General features: G+C 36.9%; 1 protein-coding gene across 1 annotated transcript in view; it reads right to left on the reverse strand.

The window, feature by feature from the left end:
• Positions 1 to 25,655, reverse strand: part of cps1 (carbamoyl-phosphate synthase 1, mitochondrial) — a 92,680-nt gene that overhangs the window by 61,132 nt on the left and 5,893 nt on the right. The window contains exons 6-21 of the mRNA XM_022680069.2: positions 24,896 to 24,988; positions 24,723 to 24,812; positions 23,355 to 23,483; positions 22,892 to 22,998; positions 21,164 to 21,305; positions 20,124 to 20,201; positions 19,894 to 19,992; positions 19,619 to 19,714; positions 18,089 to 18,278; positions 16,806 to 16,963; positions 16,005 to 16,133; positions 14,902 to 15,046; positions 13,327 to 13,537; positions 9,063 to 9,261; positions 6,803 to 6,979; positions 3,025 to 3,143 (exon numbers count right to left, since the gene is read on the reverse strand). Coding sequence (XP_022535790.2) covers positions 3,025 to 3,143; positions 6,803 to 6,979; positions 9,063 to 9,261; positions 13,327 to 13,537; positions 14,902 to 15,046; positions 16,005 to 16,133; positions 16,806 to 16,963; positions 18,089 to 18,278; positions 19,619 to 19,714; positions 19,894 to 19,992; positions 20,124 to 20,201; positions 21,164 to 21,305; positions 22,892 to 22,998; positions 23,355 to 23,483; positions 24,723 to 24,812; positions 24,896 to 24,988 — 2,162 coding nt within the window. The remainder of the gene's footprint in view (positions 1 to 3,024; positions 3,144 to 6,802; positions 6,980 to 9,062; positions 9,262 to 13,326; positions 13,538 to 14,901; positions 15,047 to 16,004; positions 16,134 to 16,805; positions 16,964 to 18,088; positions 18,279 to 19,618; positions 19,715 to 19,893; positions 19,993 to 20,123; positions 20,202 to 21,163; positions 21,306 to 22,891; positions 22,999 to 23,354; positions 23,484 to 24,722; positions 24,813 to 24,895; positions 24,989 to 25,655) is intronic.

Genomic DNA, 25,655 nt, shown 5'->3' on the forward strand with positions numbered 1-25,655 from the left:
TGTTTTCAGGTCAATTGGATAATATTTTGTATTTGTATTAAGTATTGTGTATTATTTGGTAAATATTTTGGGGAGTACCGTGTAGTATGCGATACTTTTTTTTTAATAGTATTTGTTAGGTTTTGGTAATTTGGTTAGCACTTTATTTAACTTTATTTTGAGGAGTAATTATGTTAAAATTTTATTAATATGTTTTGGGGGGTATTAGGTACTATCTGGTGGCACTGACAATATTTGGTACCATCCTTGGGTATTGGATAGTGTTCATTTTGGGGGTAGTGGGTAGTATGTGTTATAATTTTTGGTGCTTATGGGTTTAATTTTTGGTAGTTCTTGATAGTATTTAATAGTATTTGGTAAAATGTTGGTATTGTGTAGTACTTGGTAGCATTTTATGGAGTATAGGGTAGTATTTGATAGTATTTCTGGAGTGTTTAGTAGTGTTTGACAGTAGTATTAGTATTTATTAGTCCTATTTTTCCGCATTTGGGTAGTAGTTTGGTTAGTATGACTATTTTTGAGTATGTTTTGGGGGAATATTAGGTAGTATCTGGTACTACAGGGAAATTTTGATATGTAAAGTATGTGGTACTTGGTTTCATTTTTGGTAGTATTTAGAAGTATTTTTTTTATTTTTTTGCTATATTGCCCACCCATAACTCATGCCTGTATTTTTATAAAGAAAGCATTCTAAGACAATTATACTCAAATAAGCAGCAGTAAAATCATAATTCACACTTTTTACTGTGAAACCCAACTCGGAATTGTAAGTTCTGGGTTTCAAAAGGCCGTTCTGACGCTCCAGACGCAGCTGTACGTCACAGGCTGCATGTGAAGGTGTTCCTGCTTATCAGTTTCAGTGTGACGAGTGATTCTGTTACTACTAAACAGCGAAAGCATCACTGCAGGGATGGAGAAGTACGGAGATGAGCAGTGAGAACAGTCAGGGAGGTCGGTAGAGGGACTGGAGTTTAACAGTAGAAAATGTGTCCACACTGCCACCTAGTGGAGACCACAGAGTGTCAAGCTAGTATGTGTCGCTCTCTGTGGATTTCAAAGTGTAAAAATGCTGAAATATATCGTAAAAATATCAATATATATAAAAAATACAGTTGTCTTATTCTGTTTCTACACCCATTATCTAGCCTACCAGGAGAGAAAACCACCACAGAGCAGCTATTACTAGTATTATTATTATTATTATTATTTGGGTGGTTGGTCATTTATTCTCAGCACTGCAGTGATTAGCAGTGATTAGCATGGTGGTGCTGGTGGTGTATGAGGTGTTGAGGAGTAGAGTGTGTTGTGCTGTTGGTACAGTTTGAGTGGATCAGATACAGCAGCAGTGCTGCTGGAGTTTTTAAACACTGTGTTTCATCTCTCACTGTCCTCCACTCTATTATTACACACTCCTACCTACAGCTGAAACACCTTGTAGATCAATAAAGTAAAATCAGAGACAGAAGCTCTGAATCTGTTGCTGCACAGAGTTTACAGTGTCCATCATCCTCTAGTTCTTTATAAAAGCCCACAGGACTCTGACTGTGGAAACTTTGATTTGTTTAAGAACATTTACTTATATTTGGATGGAAGGATAGAAAAGTGGATGGATGGATAGAAAAGTGGATGGATGGATGGATGGATAGAAAAGTGGATGGATGGATGGATGGATAGAAAAGTGGATGGATGGATGGATGGATGGATAGAAAAGTGGATGGATGGATGGATGGATAGAAAAGTGGATGGATGGATGGATGGATAGAAAAGTGGATGGATGGATGGATGGATGGATAGAAAAGTGGATGGATGGATGGATGGATAGAAAAGTGGATGGATGGATGGATGGATGGATGGATGGATAGAAAAGTGGATGGATGGATGGATGGATAGAAAAGTGGATGGATGGATGGATGGATAGAAAAGTGGATGGATGGATAGAAAAGTGGATGGATGGATGGATGGATGGATAGAAAAGTGGATGGATGGATGGATAGAAAAGTGGATGGATGGATGGATAGAAAAGTGGATGGATGGATGGATAGAAAAGTGGATGGATGGATAGAAAAGTGGATGGATGGATGGATGGATGGATGGATGGATAGATAGAAAAGTGGATGGATGGATGGATGGATGGATGGATGGATGGATGGATGGATAGAAAAGTGGATGGATGGATGGATGGATGGATGGATAGAAAAGTGGATGGATGGATGGATGGATGGATGGATAGAAAAGTGGATGGATGGATGGATGGATGGATAGAAAAGTGGATGGATGGATGGATGGATGGATGGATAGAAAAGTGGATGGATGGATGGATGGATGGATAGAAAAGTGGATGGATGGATGGATGGATGGATAGAAAAGTGTATGGATGGATGGATGGATGGATGGATAGAAAAGTGGATGGATGGATGGATAGAAAAGTGGATGGATGGATGGATAGAAAAGTGGATGGATGGATGGATGGATAGAAAAGTGGATGGATCGATGGATGGATGGATGGGGAAGTTTATGGATGGATGGATGGATAGATGAGTAGATGAATAAGTGGACGGATAAGTGGATGGATGGATGGATTGTTGGATGGATAGATGGATGGACAAATTAACAAATGGATGGATGGATGAATAAGTGGATGTATGAATAGATGGATGGATGGATAAGTAGATGAATAAGCGGATGGATAAGTGGATGGATGGATGGATGGATGGATGGATGCCAAATCACTATCTCAGTTGATCAGGTTTAGATCAGGGGATTAATGTGGAGGATTAACACTTTTTTACTGTTTACTACATAATTCCATATTTGTGCTTCAATTGTTTTCTAGTATTTAATATTAATCTAAAATGTAGAAAATATATTACATCGAAAAAAAAAACGTTAAATAAGGTGTGTCCAATCACAATTTCTATTATGTATATCGAGATATACATTTAGAGTTTTTATAAATCATATCGTCCGGCCCCTAGAACACACAGGTGAACTGTACTGTACTGTACAGTAGTCTTATATACGCACCTGTCGTACTGACTCAGGTGCTTCTCCAGCTCGGTGATGCGTCTGAGTTTGTGCAAGAACCATTTATCGATGGCGGTGAGCTGGTGGATCTGGTCCACGGTGACGCCGTCGTGCAGGGCCTGAGAAAAGATCAGCACGCTTTAAATTGGCTGCTGAAAATAAGCCAATCAGAGCTCAAACAAGACAAAAAATCACGGAGAGAGGCCAGTTGTTCCGCAAATTAGGATCTACGGCAAATTGTTGGGTCATTGTTAAATGAGGAATAATGGCTCTTGATTGCAAGCTGTGAGCTCGCTGCCTCCGATGAATATAAAACGCGCTGCCCAATGAGCTGTGGCCCGCTGTTGCTGTGGCGAGGGGTCCGCTCTAGCCGTCGGCCAATCAGCACGCGGCCCCGGCCGGCCCCGGCTGTTCGGCGGGGGACGTAAGCGGGTCTGAGGGAAATTACGCGCCCAGGGACCAACACGGAATTACAGTGCAGCTATTATTGCAGGGCCAACCTTGAGAGTTATTGATATTTCGTGGCTTGATACAATTTGGACCATTAGTTCTTAATAAATCTGCCAGCACCAATAAATTCATTCAACGCTCATGAAATATTCAGTTTCAAACAGGAACAGGCTGCTCTCCAAAAGTGAGGGAGCATTTTCAAGGAGACTCTGAGACCAAAACAACAAAAATAACAGCAAACAATAACGCACAAAATGAATTACGATGATTAAAAACGTGGTGTAGACCTGTCATAATGACTAATTACTGCATTAAAAAATATTATTGTCATTTTATGACCTAAGCATTAATACCCCTAATATAATGCTAACATTATAGCATAATTGTAATTAGCAATTACAACCTTTAAATAGCAATAAACCTTCAGTCATTGCAGTCCATATTGTGTGTTCACACTGGTGAAATTCAGTCATATGTATAATAATAAAAAATAATAATAATAAATAATCATGCAACCGAACACATCCGACAATATCAGGTTGAGCAATATTGAGGCCGATAAGATAAATTGTACGATAAGTCAATAATTTCATTATTGTAAGATAACTAAGCTGAACTGCTAGATTTTTTTGAGGCAGGAGTATAAGGAATAAGGTCACCCAAAAGCAATGTGTAAGACTAATGGAGAAGAACATGATGTCAAGACACATGATCAAGCTGTGATTAAAAATCAGGATTGTTACAGTAATAATTGATGTCTGAACTTCTTCCGAGTTAAAATATATATCGTTTTTGCAAGTAAAATATATAACTAGTTTTTTGGAGGGGGGGAGGGGGGGGGGGGGGTCGGCACATTATATGAGTTCCGCTTTTTTTCTGGATTATATGAGTTCTAATGAGTTTCTGATCATTTCTAATTTTTCTGTAAATAAATGCTATAAATGAGTATATTTTTATTTGGAATTTTTAAATAGTTAAATAAAAAAATCTGAAAGATTGTTTTGAAGAGTTTTTTTTTTTCTTTTTCATGTATATTTTATGGTAAATAATAATGCTGCATTTAATATGCGTTTTGATGTACACGACTAAATGTTCAGTAATTATAGTTTCTGTATGTAATAAACTCCAAACAAGCAGATCTTTAGGCGATGATTAATTACTGCACTAAAATATGAGCGTTTTATTAAGTCTTTACTTTAAACACTGCAGAATTAGTTAATTAATTAGTTCTACTCCACTATTCTGTTCTCTGCTGATCAAAAATGGATTCAGTCCCAAATTCTACACTTTCTAAATGTTTATGCATCAGCAGAGACTGAGGAGAGAAGAGGAACTCTCCTCAGTATAATGAGGAGAAAGATCCATGGCATCCTGTGGCCACTGAATAAGCAAATTTCTGCATGAATTTTGCAGCAGATGCTGTGTAACAGGCAAACGGCAACATGACCGAAGGCTACTCTCGCATTCTGCCCACTCGCTTTCTGCCTCACCCTACAAACTTATGCAGAAACGGTGAAGAATTCAGAAAATTATGAAATATAATGCAGCACAACACCAGATATAAAACTGCCTGTAGTGTTTTTTTTTGTTTGTTTTTTTTTTTTTTGTGTGTCTGTGCATCAGATCTAACCAGGTCAATCACATATCAAGATTTTCAACACAACAATTTTAAAAGTGTAGATTTTGCAATTATTCAAACATTAATAATGTTTTGTAGACATTTTTATACACCATCTGTCCAAAAAGAAAAGTGTCCACCTGGAACTAACTAAGAAATGATCTTGGGTTGCTGCAGCCAGGTGTGCTCTGACTTTGGCGGATTGCTATTTTAAAGGCGCAGCACTTTTATGCTTCATAGTACAGGAAACAAATCTTGTGATACTGCAGAAGCTTATTGAAACAATGCCACAGTGAACATGAGCTACAATTAAAGATAAAGGCTAAAGGCGTTGAAACTAAACATTAGTTTGTGTGGGTGACTTTTTCTTTTTGGCCAAGCAGTGTATGTAAGTGTTTTATTACATGATCATCCAGACAAATCGTCTGTGGCCTTACAAAATGTCATGTAGTGCGACTGTAATTTATCATAATTGTTTTTTATTTTGCATTTAGTTCTCAGTAAACATGTTTAGAAACAATGTGTTTAGCATTATACAGAGTTTCAGTAAATAATAACCTCATTTGTATTCTTTATATCATAATTTACTATACAGTTACTGATATAATGGGTCACACCATATAATACTTTAACACTTTAAATAACAGAAAAATGACCAGTCAAAGAATTGGACACAAATAAAATTCATTTTGTTTTAAATATATATATATATATTTTTTTCTGCATTGTATATTAATACTAAAGTCATTCAGACTATGAAGAAAAACATATGAAAATATTTAGTAAACAAAAAAGTGTTAAACAAACCAGAATATGTTAAAATATGAATATTTGAAAATCTTTAAAAGTTTAGATTATACAGTGTTTCACATCTTGTCTGGATTTTCTCAGTCAGTTTTATGAGGGTCTCCTGGAATTCCGGCTTTCAGTTAACAGCTGTGCTGAACTCATCAAGAGTTATTTACTTGAATTTCTTGTCTCTTAGTAAAGTGTTTGAGAGCATCAGTTAAAGTAAAGTAGTGAAGAGGTAGAGTTACAGGTATACAGTGAATAGTGAATATTTGAGCAATGATCTAATCCAGATTATGAGAAGCAAGAACTACTCAACTAAGTAAAGAAAAAAAATACTTAAAGAAATAACGGTCAGTCAAACTATATTCTAATACTATATGGTGAAACTGGCACTCATCAGGATCGCCCCAGGAAAGGAAGAGCAAGAGTTTCTCTGTTGCACAGGATAAGTTTATCCTGTTTAAAAGAGTTACCAGCCTCAGAAAGCGCAAGTAAACATCTCCACAGATAAGAGCTTTTAAATGTTTCACAGCGTATTAATTTTGGTTTGTTTAACAGTAATTTTAAGTTACTACATGATTCCCTATGTGTTGTTTCATAGTCTGGATCACTTCACTATTCATTTATAATGTAGGAAAAATAAATAAATAAATAAATAAATAAATAAAAGCACTGAATGATAAGTTGAGTTTAAACTTTTGACTAGTACTATATAGCAGATATACTGCATAAACATGTATTTAACTGAATATAATTCAGTCAGACAAACATCATATCATTAACCGGTATGTAGTTATAGTAGCTGAGCATGCTGCTCCTTACATATATGTGCATAAATTGTCACCTGGCCACAGTTAATAAAGAATCTTCTCCATAAATTTGCGAGTGTTACTGTGTTAGACGAGACGCGAGAGGTACCTTGGCGAGGGAGAAGATGCGAGTGCTGGAGGGCACGGCCAGCTCCTGCCGCAGGTCGCACTGCTCACTCCAGGCTCTCTTCAGGGGCAGCCGCGGCACGAAGCCGTCCACCGAGGGGTGGCACATCCGCAGCGCCTTCTGGATGCTCTCCTCAAAGGTGCGACCCACTGCCATTACCTGAGACCCAGCGGGAGGAGGAGGACGAGGACAGACAGACAGACAGACGAGAGGAAAATAAATAAAGAGCAGCTGTGAATAAATGTTATTGCTTTTTTTGTCATACTTACATTTTCCAGATTATCAAATAAACTGTAATATCAGAAAGATAACCTGAGTAAATATAAAAAACACTTTTTAAAATAATGATTTCATTTATTAAGGGAAAAGAAACTATCCAAAGCAATCTAGCCCTTTGTGAAAAAGGGTTTACACCCCTGTAAATTAACTGTGATTAATCACACTTTTTGGTAAGCTGAGCTCAATTTCACTACTAACCACAACCAGGCCTGATTACTGAATCAAGACCTGTAGAATCACCAAGAAATCTCTTATCACTTATCTATTAAATAGAATCTGTCTGACAACATGAAACAGATAAAATATCTCACAAAACAACATAAATTCAACAATTGAGAAAACAAAGTAATTGATTATCTATCAGTCTGGAAAAGGTTATAAAGTCATTTCTAAAGCTTTGTGACTCCAGAGAACCACAATGAAAGCTATTATTCACTAATAAAGTAAACACGGAACACTGGTGAACCTTCCCAGGAGTGACCAGCCAGCAGACCGAAATTATTCCAAAAGGGCATGAACAACTCATCCAGGAGGTCACAGAAAAACCCAAGAGAACAACATTTAAAGACCTGCAGGTCTCACTTAAGGCCTCAGTTAAGCTCACTGTTAATAATTCAATAATAAGAAAGAGACTGGTTGAAAATGGTCTCCAAGGCAGAACACAACGACCCGTCTCACATTTACCAACAAACATCTTGATGATCCCCAGAACTTTGGGTAAATATTCTTTGGACTGACAAGACAAAAGTGGAACTGTTTGGAAGGTGTGTGTCCCGTTAGATCTGGCGCAAAACACAAAATAACATCATACTGAATGTAAAACATGGTGGTGGTAGTGTGACGGACCCAGGAACTCTGCTGTGTACCAGAAAATCCTGAAGGAGAATATCCGGCCATCTGTTCCATACTGACTTCAAGCTTAGTACTTGGGTTCTGCAGCAGGACAATGACCCAAAGCACACAAACAAGTTCACCTCTGAATGGCCAAAAAAATAAACAATTAAATGAAGGTTTTGGAGGGTCTAGTTAAAGTCTGAATGATTGAGATGCTGTGGATGATCCTAAACAGAAAGTTTATGCTGGAAAATCCTCCAATGTGTCTGAATTAAAACAATTCTGTAAAGAAGAGTGAAACAAAATTCCTCCACAGAGATGTGAAAGACTCGTTGTCAGTTATCAGTAAAGCTTGATTGCAGTCAACCAAGTTATTAGTTTTGGGGGCAAATACTTTCATTTTTTACACTGGGCTAGATTGGTTTGATTTTTTTTTTCTTCCTTAAATAAGATTATCATTTAAAAAGCATTTTTTATAATTACTCAGGTTATCTTTTTCTGATATTAAATATCTAAAATTATATATAAAAAAAGAAATCTATAGGTGGGCACTAGGGGTGTGCAATATCATATTGTACACAATAATATCGCCAGCATTTTTGAGTATCGTGAACGATATTTTACCCTGAAATATTGTCATATTACCTACCTCTAATTATCATACTGTTCTCATTTCCCATTATATATCTATATCTAGAGACTATATCTGTCCAGTATCATTTATTTTACTTTAATCCTGGATATATGGAGACATCTGAAGTGTATTGTTAGGATAATTAGTACCATGACATTCTGGATCATTGAATTCTGTTATAAATCTGATAATTTTTTTGTATTTTTTCATGTCTATGCAATAATAGAATTTATTTTTAATTTAGTTGCAGTAGTGTATTCTCCAAAAAAATAATAATAATAATTCAGGTGTTTTGTCATATCGCCAAGAGTATCGTTATCGCGGAAAGGGCCATATCGCCCACCCCTAGTGGGCACATACTGTTTTATACCACTGTAGCTTGTTATCAAAATTATTGAAGCGATTGTTAATAATAGGTAATTATTCTCTTTAATTGTGCTGGAATCGTGATAGTGATCGTGTAAGTGAGTGTGAGACAAGTACGGAGTGTCTCACCTCTCCGACGCTCTTCATGGCGCTGCCGATCTCTTGGGACATGCCCTGGAAGCGGTCCAGGTCCCAGCGAGGGATCTTGGTCACGATGTAGTCCAGACTGGGCTCGAAGCAGGCGGTGGTCTTCTCCGACACGGCGTTCTTAATCTCGGGCAGAGGGATGCCCAACGCTAGCTTAGCTGCTACGAATGCCAGAGGGTACCTGGAGGAAGAGTGAGGAGCACAGAAACAGAGGTGTGGTGTTGTTAAAGGGTTAAATTAAGAAAATAAAAGCATTACTTTCATGTCTTCGTAGGTTTGCAGCTGCAAAAAAACTTTTCCATTTCAGTTCCTTGGTCTTCATGATGCTGTTTGTTCACTATTCCTCTATTGTTCTCTAACAAACTATTGAGGTTGATACAAAAAGGTGTATTTATACTGAGACTAAACTACACACAGCTGGGCATTTAAATAATGAATGACTTCTGAAGGCTGCGTATGCAGTTTCAGAGCTAAATACTTTTGCACATCACACTTTTCAGATTTTTTTTGATTAACATTTTGCACATCATTTTGATTTACTTAAATCACTTAAAATAACTTAAAATCTCAGTACAATACGTTTAAGTTTGTGGTTGCAAGGTTACAAAATAGAATTTTTTTTAAGTTCAAAGGGTATGAATACTTTTGCAAGCCCTTGTAGTTTTGGTAATGCATAGTTGATGTAATCTAGTTGAATTTCTGATTAAATCAGTTTAAAATGTGAAACTCATATATTATATAGATGTATTACACACAAACTGATCTATTTTAAACATTTATTCCTTTTATTGTTGATTGAGTTTTAATGGGCTGTAAGCCATAATCAACAGTGTCTCAGGAAATTAGAATATTATATAAGACCAAATGGTACTTTTGGCAGTGTGGGCAGTGTGCCAAGTCTTGCAGGAAAATGAAAGTTGTCAGTAGCAGAGGGAAGAAGCATGAAGTGCTGTAAGATTTTGTGGGAAAACAAAACTGCACTGACTTTAGACTTGATAATAAAACACAGTGGATCAACACCAGCAGATGACAGACATGTCTCTCCAAACCATCACTGATCATCAGTAAATTTTACATTTCATTTAAAGGAAATCAAGGGAGCAGAGTCTGGAGGAAGAGTGGAGAGACACACAGTCCAAACTGCTCGAGGTCTAGTGTGAAGTTTCCACCAATCAGTGATGGTTTGGAGAGTCATGTCATCTGCTGGTGTTGGTCTGAACTGAATCACTGAAATAAAGAAACTTTTCAATAATATTCTAAGTTGTTTGAGATGCACTAGTATATGTAAAGCAGCTTTAGAGAAGTATTGCTAATAAAATAAGCCTTTCTGCAGAAAATAACCAAATCTACTAGCATCATGCCAGACGCCAGGCCTGAGCTAGATGGGTATAACGCCCCCAGAATCATGTAATATACTGTAACTACTGATGACGTTTGCATTGTTACAGATTTATTACAGTTATATAGGCTTATATATAGGTAATTGCATAGTGTCATTGTCAATTTTGTCAATTTTTTTTTTTTTGTCAAGGTGTACTTTCCTTTCTTTCTTTACGTTCATAACGTGTGTGTGAATTTGCACATGTAATATTGGGTGTTTTTGTGTGTAATCAGTTATAAACAGTGTATAAACTTCTGTTTTTTCCGACAGTACTCAGTGCTTTGATTGTGACTGATAATTCAGATTATCATGCGAAGATAAGAAAATATCTCTAATTGACAGTGACATTCATGTGTAAATACATAACCTGTTAAACTGTAGTTATTACAAGGTTGTTAATGTGTAACTACACAGTTATTAGAGACACTTCATGTATTATAAAGTGGGACCAGATATATTTCACTTTTAAAATATTGCGTTGTGATATTTATTTAAATATATTGTGCAGCACTAATTATGTCTAATAATATATCAGTCCTAAATGGCCTGATTGATTCTAGCATATTCTGGACAGGGTTAAATATGAGAATAATCATTAAAAAATGTATTCTGACTGGTTTTGGCACCTAAACTCGCATAAATATCAGAATTAAAGCTTATAAAGTAATAAAATAGAAGACAAATGGAGGATGTGAGCCATTTAAAGCCCTGAATAAACCGAATAAACTGAATAAACTTCTCATAACGCTGTTTATGCAAAACCTAATAATCTCTGCATTACATTAGCTCTGTAAGAGAGTGAGACTCCTGCTCTCCCTCACTGCTTTTTAATAAAGGGAAATAATCCTCTCTCTTTGTTTCCTTCATCTTTAAAGCCTCAAAGATTCATATTTATTTCTAAATATACCGATTCATTTCACACTAAACAGCAAGACCGGTGGGCGGGTGTTTTCAGAGTCTGGCGTCCGACGTGTTGAGCGTTTGGCAGCAGATATTTCTCAATATTCCTGCGACAACAAACACAGGACCAGAGACGGTGTGAACCGCTCACTTCCAACTTCCAGAAACTTCTGTTTCACAAGTGAAGCTCAAACAAAGACAAAGACGAAGACGAAGAGAAAGATAAAGACAATGGCATCCTCTTTTCTTTCTTCTATCCTCTTCTTTTCCTCTCTTATTGAATGAGACACTGATAACCTTTAATCTAATGTTTCTAAAGTTCCTGAAGAAACAATCTGTACAGTTCTGTTCCCAACTCCCAGAGTTTCCTGCTATTGTAGGTTTGAGCTGCAGAAACCATGAAGCTACATTACATCATCACTGTCCAATAAAAAACAAGTATCTCCATTTTGTCTACAAAATTTGGAACACAAAAACTGTCCCTTAGACGTTGATTTCAATTCAAAGTTAAGAAGGTTTGATCTCCCTGCTGTAAAGTTGTCATTTGTAAATGGAAATATGGCTTTCATTGGGCAGCGACAATATGGACAAAAGTGTTGGGACACAAGTTTATTCAATGTTTCTTTAAAAAGAATATAAAAAAATTGTTTTGTTAAACTGATTGAACTGTCTCTACTCTTCAGGGAAGACTTTCTATTAGAGTCTGGAGTTTGAATTGCTGTGAGGATTTGATTGCATTTAGTGATGGAAGCTGAGGTGAGGATGAGGAAAGATCACCACCTCACCTCATCTCAGCCCAAAAGTACTAAATGGGGAATCATCATTATTGTGTTCAATTTTTCAATATAGGTAAATAAAAAAATAAAACATAATAAAATTTGGTTCATATTTATGGGGTGATTTGCACTGATTAACTTTTAGAGAAGCAGGGGCACAGAATTATTATCATTTCTACTGAAAAGTTTAATTTTCTAAAAAAAAAAGGTTGATAACTACAGTATTTTAATAACTATAAAAATATATATTACATTTATTTATATCAATATAATTGTTAAGTTACAATAAGGCATATCAAAATATATCATTCATGAATATATATATGTCATGTATAATAAAATTTAAATGTTCATTAAATTACCAATTCATTTTATTTTTCTTATTTCCTTTATTTATTTATTTATTTATATTTGTATAATGAAAAATATCTTAATCTGGTTTTATCAGTCTATAAAATACTCCTGATCTCAGTCTGGACGGTCTAGACTTGTTTAGTCTAGTTTTTTATTTTTTATTTACTATTGTTCTAAATTATTTTTGGGATAAAAGGGGCAGATTTTAAAAGATTTTTTTCTTCGTTCTGCTGCCTTTCATTTTATGTGAGATTTGCATTTTTTTCTTCTGCATATATTTTTTTTATACAATTTTGATTTTATAATGAAATGAATAAATCTTCTAAATAAATAAAACTTGAGCACTAAAAGTCTTGGTCTCGACTGCTAAAATAGTAAATAGTACCAATAAAAAAAGAAGAAAAGTATTGAAGGCAAATTACAACTGACTGTGTATCAAAAGAGAATTTTAGAGAGACATTTAGAAGCAAAAATTGGCAGAGGGAGGCATCAAAAAATTGTGGAACATGCAAAAAACGAACCACCATAAACATTATTTAGAAACTTGTGTCTTTTCTGGGCTAAAACTCATATAAAATTGACTGAGACAAAATAGAAAACTCTTCTGTGATCAGATTAATCAAGATTCTGAATGTTAAATGAGCTTCGGTCCAGTAAAGACAGCACCATCTCTGAATGACGTCGACATATGGTTTCTTCTTTGCAGGATGCACCCATAATATTTTTTTAGTATCATATTCTTTTCCAGCCATTTGTTGACCTGTCCCATCTCTTTTGGAAGAAGTTTAATACCCTGAATAAATGCAGTAACTGTGTTTGAGCAGTATCTCAGTACCCTGTGGCTTTAGAGGCCAGTGCAGAGCTCCTGGAGAGCCGGGCGTTGACCTCGATGATGCAGTACTCCAGTGAGGACGGGTGCAGGGCGTACTGGATGTTACACTCCCCCACGATGCCCAGGTGACGCACCACTTTAATGGCGGTCTCTCGCAGCATGTGGTACTCCTCGTTAGAGAGCGTCTGACTGGGTGCCACCACGATGGAGTCGCCTTAGAGAAAAAAGACAGAAAGGTTTAACCGGCTGTGAGGAGGCATCTCAATGACACTGGATCTCTTAGCAATGCTGTCAAGCTAAAATCTTCTATTCATCTTTAAATATGGATGGAGGAGCCCGATAAAAAAAAAAAAAAAATTAAGTATTTCTTCCAAAAAATTGTTCCTATTGCACAGGTTTTATTATACACTTGTATACGTACAATTAGCTTTGTATGTATTGGGGAAAAAAAAACTGCTGAAGAAATAAACTGAAAATCCTGTAAAATGCTGTACTTTGGTAAAGTGGCTTTACTGCTCCTACTTCTTTTACAACCTGACTGGTAAAAAAAAAAAAAAAAAAAAAAAAAAAAACAGGAAATGTTCCCATTTTTTTTTTTTTTTTTTTTTTACCAGTCAGGTTGTAAAAGAAGTAGGAGCAGTAAAGCCACTTTACCAAAGTACAGCATTTTACAGGAGTTTCAGTTTATTTCTTCAGCAGTATTAGCATTAGCCACTAACCACGCTAAACGCTAACTCTTTAGCCATTCAGAGGTGAGTATTATCGACCTGGAGCCTCCTGCTAACCCCGGCTAGCACTGCTGGAGCAGCATAAGCATTGCCCACAAACCACACTAAGCACTAGCTCTTTTACTATTCATGGGTGAGTATCATCGGCCTGTAGCCTGCTGCTAACCCCGGCAAGCACTGCTGGAGCAGCATAAGCATTGCCCACAAACCACACTAAGCGCTAGCTAGCACTGCTGGAGCAGCTAATATCACCCTAGTTTACCAGAACACTCAGGGTTTCTCAGTGTAGCACTGCTTGAAATAAAAGTTATCTAACTACAATTTTGGAAAGATGTAAGTAACCAATAACCAATAACCAATGTCTGATCCATTTATGGAATTTGGGGTAAAATTATATACATTTTGGAAATCAAATTTAGGAAATAAACACGTGTGTAGATAAAACAGGTCTAATTGCAATATTTATCTGGGAGAAATACTTCATCTTCTTTAAATAAATCAGTGGTCCAATACTTGCAGCCATAACAGTATAACATTTACTACAAAGCCAGAAACACTAAACTCTTTAAAACATCAGAACACACTAAAATGTATCAATAAGAAATTCATAATGAAACGATATGAAAAAAAATCTAATCTCAAATTAAAAGCCATCAATAAATAAAACAAAAATTCAACTCAGATTTTCTTTCTTTACTCATAACCAAATAAAAAAAAAACATCTATATAATAAATAATAAAATATGAAAACTGGTTTTCCTTCGATTTCTGAATTTGTGTACACTTTTTAACCACACCGTAAAGTACAGTGTGAAGGTAAACACCAGCTGAATAGAACAGAGAGCTGCACCTGTGTGGATTCCCAGGGGGTCAAAGTTCTCCATGTTGCAGACAGTCACGCAGTTATCAGCTACATCTCTGACCACCTCGTACTCCACCTCCTTCCAGCCCAGCAGAGACTTCTCCACCAGGATCTGACTGCTCATAGCCAGAGCCTGCAGGAACAACACAGAGATTACAGACAAAAATATCCAGTGTCGTCAGGATGGTTATTGGGTAACCTTTAATGGAAGTCAATTTGTCATAATATGTAGACACAGTGTCAGGTTTACGTTTTGCAGTGCGTCCGTGTGTATGTGTGTGTGTTTAACAAGAGGGGGCGTACGCAGCGTGCTGGGCACACCTACAGCAAGACTGTATAGACTTATGATGGTTGACTGTTGTCAGGGTTTTAGTCAGTCAGTGGAGCTCCTGTGTTTTCCTCCACCAAGATAGAAACACCCCATAAAAATTGACCTGAACACACCTCACTTCCAGACCACCACGGCCATCAGTGTAGATTTATTACTAAACTCTGACACTATTTTAACAGCGCGGCGCAAGGCGTGAAAACTGATGACAGAGTGTAAGATAGCAAAGAGCATTGCAACGCACATATTGTGTTTTGTGAAATCTCTTGAAGAGCATGCATTTTATATTTCTCCTTGCTATTTGGACTAAATGGCACCTGGTTAATGTAAAAACAAAGATTTATCTTTTTATATTGCAAGTTTCCTTTAAAAAATGTATGTCCACATATGAGGACTTTAGTTTTATATGTTTAGTTTATATGTTTGTTTTGTGTCTGAACACAGCAAAAAAAAACAAAGTAGAAACAACAATTGTTTGTGCCCCTTTGAGCAATACGTATCATTTGAAGTGCTGCTTCAACACAATGACATACAGTAAAAAATATTATTTACTGTATTTACTCTGAACAAAATTCTGAATAAATTTCTGAACAAATTCAAAACTGTAACATGTAAAACTCCTCTGCCACCACTAGGTGACAGTATAATGGCCTCATAAGAGGTCACCAGGCCCTTGTAGAGCAAAATTTCGTGTTGTGGTCTAGACAACCCAAAGTGAGATGTCCACATATGTGGACGCCAGGTCACACTCCGAGATTCTCACCTTGTGTGCAGTCTCCTCCAGCTTCTGCTGGTCCGCACAGAGCCCTGATCCCAGTCCTCCCAGAGCATAGGCCGAGCGCAGCATCACCGGGTAGCCGATCTCCTCTGCTGCCTTCAGAGCATCTGCCACCTACAGGAAAAACACGGATCATTACAGTGTAGACAAACAAACAACTATTAGACTTCTGCTCATTGAATGTTTCTTCAGAAATCTTCCAAGTTAATGTCCAATACAGCTCTGGAAAACAATTAAGAGACCACTTCAATTTCTCTGATGTTTCTCTCTATTTATAGATATATAAATAAGAAAATTGTAAAATGAACATTGTTGTTTTATTCTATAATTCTATAAACTACGAACATCATGTCTCCCAAATTCCAAATATAAATATTGTCATTTAGAGCATTTATTTGCAGAAAGTGAGAAAAATGGCTGAAATAGCAATAAAAAGATGCAGAGCTTTTAAACCTCAAATAATGCAAAGAAAACAAGTTCATATTCATAAAGTTTTAAGAGTTCAGAAATCAATATTTGGTGGAATAACCCTGTTTTTTAATCACAGTTTTTTTCATGCATCACCAGTCTTACACACTGCTTTTGGATTACTTTATGCCTTTACTCCTGGTGCAAAATGGAGCAATGCGCTTTAAATGATTATATCATGAATATATATATATATATATATATATATATATATATCCTTTATCTAAATTTGAACATACTTTTAATGCTCTTAAGTATAGTTCCTTTTCACAAGGGTTCTCATGATAGACCAAGGTGCAAAAATAAACAAACCCTCACCGATTCCACTGCGATACTTGGGGCGATCTTCTCGTTAATCTCCATCAGTTTATCAGCGAACAGCTGTCTGTCCTCCGTGGCCATGATGGACTCAACAGGTGTCCCCAAAACCTTCACTCCGTACTTCTGGAGGACACCACTGCGAAACAGCTCCACTCCTGATCATATAGACAGAAACGCACATATGTTAGATTAGATGTGTGTGGGCAGTGTTCCAAGTCCTGCTGGAAAATGAAATCTGCATCTCCATAAAAGTTGATACAACACAGTGGATCAACACCAGCAGATGACATGTCTCTCCAAACCATCACTGATTGGTGGAAACTTCACACTAGACCTCAAGCAGTTTGGACTTTGTGTCTCTCCACTCTTCCTCCAGACTCTGCTCCCTTGATTTACAAATGAAATATAAAATTTACTGATGATCAGTGATGGTTTGGAGAGTCATGCTAATCATCTGCTGGTGTTGATCCACTGTGTTTTATTATCAAGTCTAAAGTCAGTGCAGTTTTGTTTTCCCACAAAATCTTACAGCACTTCATGCTTCCCTCTGCTACTGACAACTTTTATAGAGATGTGGATTTCATTTTCCAGCACAATTTGGAACACTGCCCACACTGCCAAAAAAGTACCAATTGGTCTCCTACTGTATAATATTCTAAGTTTCTGAGACATAGATTTTGGGGTTTTCATTGGCTGTAAGCCATAATCATCATCAAAAATAAAATAAGTTAGCACCCGAATATCCCTTTCAGACAGCTTCATTTTACAGCGTCCACAGTTAATCCTGTTGGATGTGGTTGGTCCTTCTTGGTGGTATGCTGACATTACCCTGGATACCTTGGCTCTTGATACATCACAAAGACTTGCTGTCTCGGTCACAGATGCTCCAGCAAGATGTGCACCAACAATTTGTCCTCTTTTGAACTCTGGTACGTCACCCATAATGTTGTGTGGATTGCAATATTTAGAGCAGAACTGTGCTCTTACCCTGCTAATTGAACCTTCACACTCTGCTCTTACTGGTGCAATAATGTGCAGTTAATGAAGATTGGCCACCAGGCTGCTCCAATTTAACCATGAAACCTAAAATCCCACACTAAAATATAGGTGTTTCAGTTTCATTACCCAACCCCTGTATATTTAGGGTTTAATTTAGTGCTGTAGTGTATAAGTGGTGTCTATTATATCAAAGTTTTACATGAGAAGTGTCCCCAAACTTGTGATGATCAGTATATAAATGAGGTCTCTGGCTGTATTGGAAAGGGTCTGAATCGACTCACCACAGTTGAGAGCAGTTTGGCCCCCCATGGAGAGCAGGATGCCATCAGGCCTCTCGGTTTTGATCACCTCCGTCACAAACTGGGGCGTGACGGGCAGGAAGTAGACCGAGTCCGCCTGCTTGGTGCCCACCTCATTAGTCTGCACTGAGGCGATGTTGGGGTTCATCAGCACGGTCTTCAGGTTCTCCTCCTGCACAAATCAGGGTATGTCTATCACTCTACTGCAGACCACTTCAGTTCCTGAATCAGTTTATCTGATGTTGCTATTTATAGGTATATATTTGAGAAAAATGAACATTGATGTTTTATTCTATAAACTACAGACAACATTTCTTCCAAATTCCAAATACAAATATCGTCATTTAGAGCATTTTTTGCAGAAAAAAATGAGAAATGGCTGAAACAACAAAAAAGATGCAGAGCTTTCGGATCTCAAATAATGCAAAGAAAACAAGTTCATATTCATAAAGTTTTAAGAGTTCAGAAATAATCAATATTTGTTGGATTAACCCTGGTGGTTTTTAATCACAGTTTTCATGCATCATGTTCTCCTCCACCAGTCTTACACACTGCTTTTGGATAACTTTATGCTGCTTTACTCCTGGTGCAAAAATTCAAGCAGTTCAGTTTGGTTTGATGGCTTGTGATCATCCATCTTCTTCTTGATTATATTCCAGAGGTTTTCAATTTGGTAAAATCAAAGAAACTCATCATTTTTAAGTGGTCTCTTATATATATATATATATTTTCATTCAATGTTTTTATTTCTGGTTTTTTTTTTCCCTACATTATTAATGAATACTGAAGTCATCCAGACTGTAAAGGAACACATAAGGAATCATGTAGTAACTTAAAAGTCTTAAACCAACATACTCTGTGAAGCATTAAGGTGCTCTTATCTGGCTGGTAACTCTGATGAATTGATCCTGTACAAGTGAGTAAACTCTTGCTCTTACTTTTCTGGGGCGGTCCTGATGAGTGCCAGTTTCATCATTACAATGTGTTATGGATTACGGATACGTATTATGGATACGTTAAGAAATTATTCATTTGAAATAATTTAATATATTTCAAATTATTTTTTTCTCTTATAATAAAGTGAAAAAGGCTGTAGTGTTTTGTTTTCTTTTTTCATAATTTTAAAAATATTTTAGAATATTGTTGTGATCAATACAATTAAAAAAAGAATACATTGGTGCCACTAATACATATATCACGTCATACTTAAATTGAAATATCCACTATTAAATGCTTATGTCTTCACAGATTATTGTTGGGATTAATCAGTTTTTTTTTTTTTTTTATCTTTATCGACTGACACCACTATAGATATATACATTTTGGATATGTGCTGCAACTGATTCTATTCTCACAAAATATATTTAAAAAAAAGAAAAATCTATTAATCAAAAAATGAAAAAGTAAGAAAACACACTGAATGAGATGATGTGTGTATAAAGTGTGATATTGTACTGGTCCTGATATATTACTGTATGGTACACCCATAGTAGGGTGTTCTACTGAACTCACCTTCATGGCTTTAACAGCCTGTGATCCTGAATAATCAAACTCTCCAGCCTGACCAATAGACAAACCACCAGAGCCCAGTACCAATACTTTAGAGACCTGCACAAAACCAGTACAGCAAAAAAATCATTAATACACATCTCTAACATCCATCAGGAAGCTCAATCCTCAATTTAATCTCAATTTCTCTTTATTAGAATGTAAACTGTTCATAATAAAAAAAATCAGTAATCTGCTTTATCTCTCCTGCAGTTCACACAGTGCTGTGTCTCCCTCACCTGGGCTCTCTGTGGAAGCACAGGCTTCTTCGGCATCACCGACACAATGCTCGCGTCCTTCCCCTTCTTTATCAGGGACAAGAAGGAATCGAACAGGAACTATACCAGCAAAATATAAACATAAACATAAATTAAATTAATGTAAACCACAAATATGTAACTTTAAAATAGTATTTCTAACATATTTATTTATTCACAAAAGCCTGCAGTGTTAAGACATGCTGAGATACCTCAGTATCTGTGGGTCCTCCCTTTGCCTCTGGATGGAACTGTGCAGTGAAGATGGGCTTGTTGTTATGCATGATGCCCTGAGAGAAGGAAATAAAGAACCACAGACAATTAGGCACTGTAGTCACTGTCAAGTCTACAGTCATGAGCATCTTCTATTAAGAAATTAATAATTGTTTCTCCCATTCGTAACATGTGATAATTAAATAATTAACTTAAATAATAATGCAATTAAATAATACACAAATAATATCCATAATATTACACTACATTACATTACATTTGGCAGACGCTTTTGTCCAAAGCGACTTACAATAGTCAAGTGCAAAAGTAATAAAAGTTTAAAGGTAAAACATCTTTATATAGGGCCTAAAGGAGGTCAAAGGGTAATAAAGGTATAGAGGAGTGAAGGAGGGGAAGAAGGAAATGAGGTTAGAAGTAGTTAGTGTGTTAGAGGTGTTAGGAGAGTAAGTGCTCTTTGAAGAGCTCAGTCTTCAGGAGTTTATTAAAGATAGTGAGAGATTCTCCTGATCTGGTAGTAGAAGGTAGTTAGTTAGAGGTGTTAGGAGAGTAAGTGCTTTGAAGAGCTCTGTCTTCAGGAGTTTATTAAAGATAGTGAGAGATTCTCCTGATCTGGTAGTGGAAGGTAGTTTGTTCCACCATTGGGGAACTCTGTATGAGAACAGTCTGGATTGCTTTGTGTGAATGTTTGTTTGGTAAAGCGAGGCGACGTTCATTGGAGGAGCGCAGCGGCTGGGAGGTAGCGTAAGCCTTCAGGAGTGAGTGCAGGTAGGAAGGAGCTGTTCTGTCATCACCTTGTAGGCGATTGTAAGAGCTTTGAATTTGAAATGAGCATCAGCTAGTAGCCACCATATATACAGCTGTATCATTTTTAAAATCAGAGTAAAAGAAAAGTTAGCTTTTTATCCAATCAGAAAAGTGGGATCTAGAGATAGAGGAGATCTAATGGGCGGGGTTTAAACTCAACACTAAAGTAACCACTGTCTGACAACAATCTTTATACATATATCAGTAAACTGACCTCATTGGTTCCGTCATTGGCGTTGACGAACAGTGGGCTCCAGCCCGGAGGCAGAGACTCGCTGTCTATTCCGTAGCCGTGATTCTGAGCGGTGATGAAGGCCTGACCCGTCATCACATTTAGCACCGGCTGGTTCTGACCTCTGTGGTGAAGAGAAATACAAACAGATCAATCATCAGAGTCCATACCTATAGATACGGCCAGCTCCCCAACACCTCTGCTCAATAAACACCACACAAGCACTTTGTTATCTTTGGTATCGTGAGGATGCAAAAAAAAAAACACTTTTTTTTTGGTTTTCCCAGCAAAATTTAATATAGTCAAAAGTAGGGATGCAACGACACAGTGTGGCCACGGTTCGATTTGTGTCACGGTTCTTGGGCCACGGTTTCAGTTCGGTTTCGATATATCAATATTATTTAGCTCCAACATGCAGCACGTTTTGAGCCCTTTCTATTTCAAATCAACAAGGCGCTCCTACTCACTTTTGCAGAGCCATAATTGCATAAAAAAGGCACAGATTAATTCAAATCACAAAAATTATTATAAAAAAGGAATTATTTTTCTTACAATTTGTCAAAACAGGCAAAATTTAAATAAAGTGCAGTAATAGGAAATGTAAACATAAATATTTTTCAATCAACTCAACCAACAAATATGTGGGGTGGAGACGTAGGAGCAGGGCAGAGGAGGGAGAAACACACACTGTAAGCCCGGATAAGTTGAATTTACTTAAAATATTTGAGGAAACCGGTTGCCTTAAAAAAGTTAAGTAAAGGGTAATGAAAACTTAAGTTAGCATCATTTAGAACATCAAGTTATTACAACTAAAGGGTAACAGACTAAACTCAGTTATTATAAGTTGGTTTAACTCAAAGATCTCAGTTTGAATAGTACAGTATATGTTCCCACAAATGTTCAGCTAACTCACAAAAGTTGAGTATTGTTTAGAAAATTCCAATTTTATGTAAAACAGACTTAAATCATTTGAGTTCAAACAACATATGGGTTTACAGTGTACCACATTGGCGTTCCTTCCTCCACTCACTTACTGACCCTCCTGCTTTGCCCCTCTCGCTCTGTGCTGAGAGTGAGGATCTTCACTGGCCATGTGGCCGAGTCTGCTGTCCTAAACAGTTGCTTGACTGCGGGGCTCCATTCAGCACTATGTACAGCGGCAGAGCGTTCGTTTCTCTTTCAGCGGGCGCACTGAAAGCGTCCGAACAGGCCGAACCGAACGGTTTGATAAAATACAGAGAACTGTTGCATCCCTAGTCAAAAGTGAAAATTTAAAGTATGAGGTTTGCGTTTTTTTTGGGCTACTATTCATATTTACCATTAACGCCAAAAAACCCTCATTTCACACCATTCAAAATGAAAAAGTGCTGTATTGAGAAGATCTGGTACAACTTCACTCCAGAGAAAGCAGGATCCACTAAAACTGTGGATTTAAATGTGTTTAAATGTGTAATGAGCTGATATACAGTGAGTACAGCTGTTGTCTTGTCCCTTATCTGGTGTGTTTTCATATTTTTGGAGACACAGAGAACAAGCAACCCTCCCACGTTTCTCCACATCGCGCGGTAGTGCGCTCCATCACACATTGACAATGCACTGACAATGAAATTCTATGTCGACATTTTTTATTGCTGACGTTGTCGATTATGTCGATTAATCGTTGCAGCCCTAAACCCTAAACCCTACAAGGGTTGCCTATTGCAGCTGTACCTGTTTCCCATGGGCAGTTTATAAGACTGAGCTCCAGCTGCCAAAGCTGTGATCTGGTTCCCCATGCAGATCCCAAACACAGGCTGAGGCCGATCACTCTCCAGCACCTAACACACAAACACACACACACACACACAAAACAAAAGCAACAGAAATGCACACATATCCGTTAGAACAGAGTTCTTCAACCCTGGTCCTCATGCACTTTTATGCTTTTTGTGAATGTATGACTTTCCCATCTCTTTACACACTGTTTCAACTAATCAGCTCATTAACAAGCCCTTCCAGAGCTGCAGTGGGTGTGTTAAAGCAGGGAATCCTATAAAATGTGATGTATATTATATTTTTGATTTATTTTTTTTATGTCAACTTTGATGAGCACTTGATGAACAGACGACATCCAACTATAAATAAACTAAAAATTCTAAATATAAAAAAAGTGCATATCAAGAGAGAAACCTACCTTCCGAACGTTCTGAATCAGCGTTTCAGCCAGAGACGGGTCTCCAGGTCCATTAGAGATGAAAAGACCGTCATACTCCAAACTCATGAGATCATGATTCCATGGCACCAGATGAACTTCGGCACCACGCTAAAGAAAAACAAGAACATTATCTAAATATCTAAATAACAGCTCCACCTTGTGGATAAAGTAATAAGTCAGAGACAGAAGCTCTGTGGTCACCAGACACTGTCCATGTGAATATGTTGGTGAACTCTTCTCAGTGCAGCGGTGGCAATGAGGTGTTTAAAAACTCCAGCAGCACTGCTGCTGTATCTGATCCACTCACTGTACCATCAGCACAACACACTCTACTAACACCTCATACACCACCACCACCATGCTAATCACTGCTAATCACTGCAGTGCTGAGAATTAATGACCAACCACCACCTAAATAATAATAATAATAATAATAATAATAATAATAATAATAGCTGGAGTTCAGAAAATTCGAGAACAGAATGAAAGGAGGATAATATTTAAGTATAGAGAGAAACAGATACAGAACTACAGTCTGTAATTATTATAAAACTACAAACTGACCTATATGATCAATGGAGCTGTTCAAAAAATAATAATAAATAATGGATCTAAAAACAAGGAAGTGGTCATAATATTCTGACTGGACTGTGCAATATAGCAATATATGAAGCAATTTTAAATCAATTTAGGGTCATAAAATGGGACATATTATATAAAACTTATTTTTTATGCTTTTGTATTTCCCCTTGGGACTCGACTGCCCTTCAAATGTAAGAAAAATCTATACAAGTTCTATAAAAATCCATAAAAGTTTGGTGTCAGAAATAATTTGCTTCTATGAGCCGTTTGGATGCTCCTCCCTTATTGTGACATCACAAAAAGGAAACCTGTATAGAACCACCCTGGAACCCCCTCTAACCATCAATCATCACCAGAGCCCGACCCACTGCTCAGACAGTGCACAGCAGGATTGGACAGCAGACTTTGTTTGAGTGAGGGATCTGTACCTACTGTCAACTTTCAATTAACCTTTATCACGGTTAAGCATAAACTCGCTTGTTTGTGTTTTAACGTGTGGTAGATGCTCAGTGTATACTTGGGGCGCATGGCTTATTTGCATTAAAGTGACAGAGCCCTTAAACGGCTCATTCTGAAAGGCACTGAAACAAGAGGATAAGACTCTAAGACTCTTCATGTGAGAATGATTTTGTGCAAAGAATTTCATGAACATGTTATGTATAGCCCATAGACATATTCTAACTTGTATAAAAAGACGTATAATATGCCCCAACTTACAAATAGATTTTACCTTATCAAAGAGAACTAAAAACTGTTCAATCCTACCTTGACAAGCAATCTGATTATGTTGTGCTTGATCCCACAGTCCACTGCAACCACTTTAATAGGGTTTCCTTTCCCAAAAACTTGAGTTTCCTTAAAAAAAAGACAAAGACAGAGTTTTAACAGTGTAATGCTCAACAACACACTGCTAACAACACTAAAAAAACTGTGTTTACCTTAGTGGAGACTTCTGCTACAAGGTTCCTCTCGTTTGGGTTTATTATGTCTACTGGCTGACCTTCAAACTCGATCTTCCCCAACACTGTGCCCTGAAAAAATACCAAACCAAACAATTCAATACACAGAACAATTCATTCCACAGAAAACATAAAGGCTTGCTTTCCCAGACACACTGTAAACCCATACGTTGTTTGAACTCAAATGATTTAAGTCTGTTTTACATAAAATTGGATATTTCTAAACAATACTCAACTATTTTGAATTAGTTGAACATCTGTGGGCTCATATACTGTACTATTCAAACTGAGATCTTTGAGTTGAACCAACTTATACAGTGATAACTGAGTTTAGTCTGTTTTGTCATTAACAGCTTATTTTCCATTGGCTTCTGTCAAAATCTATTTGCATACTGGGTGTGTCCAACAGTTTCTGACTAACACTCACCATCAGTGTGTAGTGATTCCCCCTGGGCTACATTAGAAATAAATTAAGTTCCCCTTTAGTTGTAATAATTTGATGTTTTAAGTTATGCTAACTCAAGTTTTCATTCCCCATTACTTAAAAAAAAATTGAGCAAACCGGCTGCCTTAAAAAAGTTAAGTAAACTCAACTTATCCGGTCTTATAGTATAACAAAAATAAAAAAAAGTTAAATCAACTTTCCCTTTAGTTGTAATAAGTTGATGTTCTAAGTTGTGCTAACTTAAGTTTTCATTACCAATTACTTTACTTTTTTAAGGCAACTGTTTTTCTCTAT

This window comes from Astyanax mexicanus, chromosome 11 (genome assembly GCF_023375975.1).
Source record: "Astyanax mexicanus isolate ESR-SI-001 chromosome 11, AstMex3_surface, whole genome shotgun sequence".
NCBI classification, from domain to species: Eukaryota; Metazoa; Chordata; class Actinopteri; order Characiformes; family Acestrorhamphidae; genus Astyanax; species Astyanax mexicanus.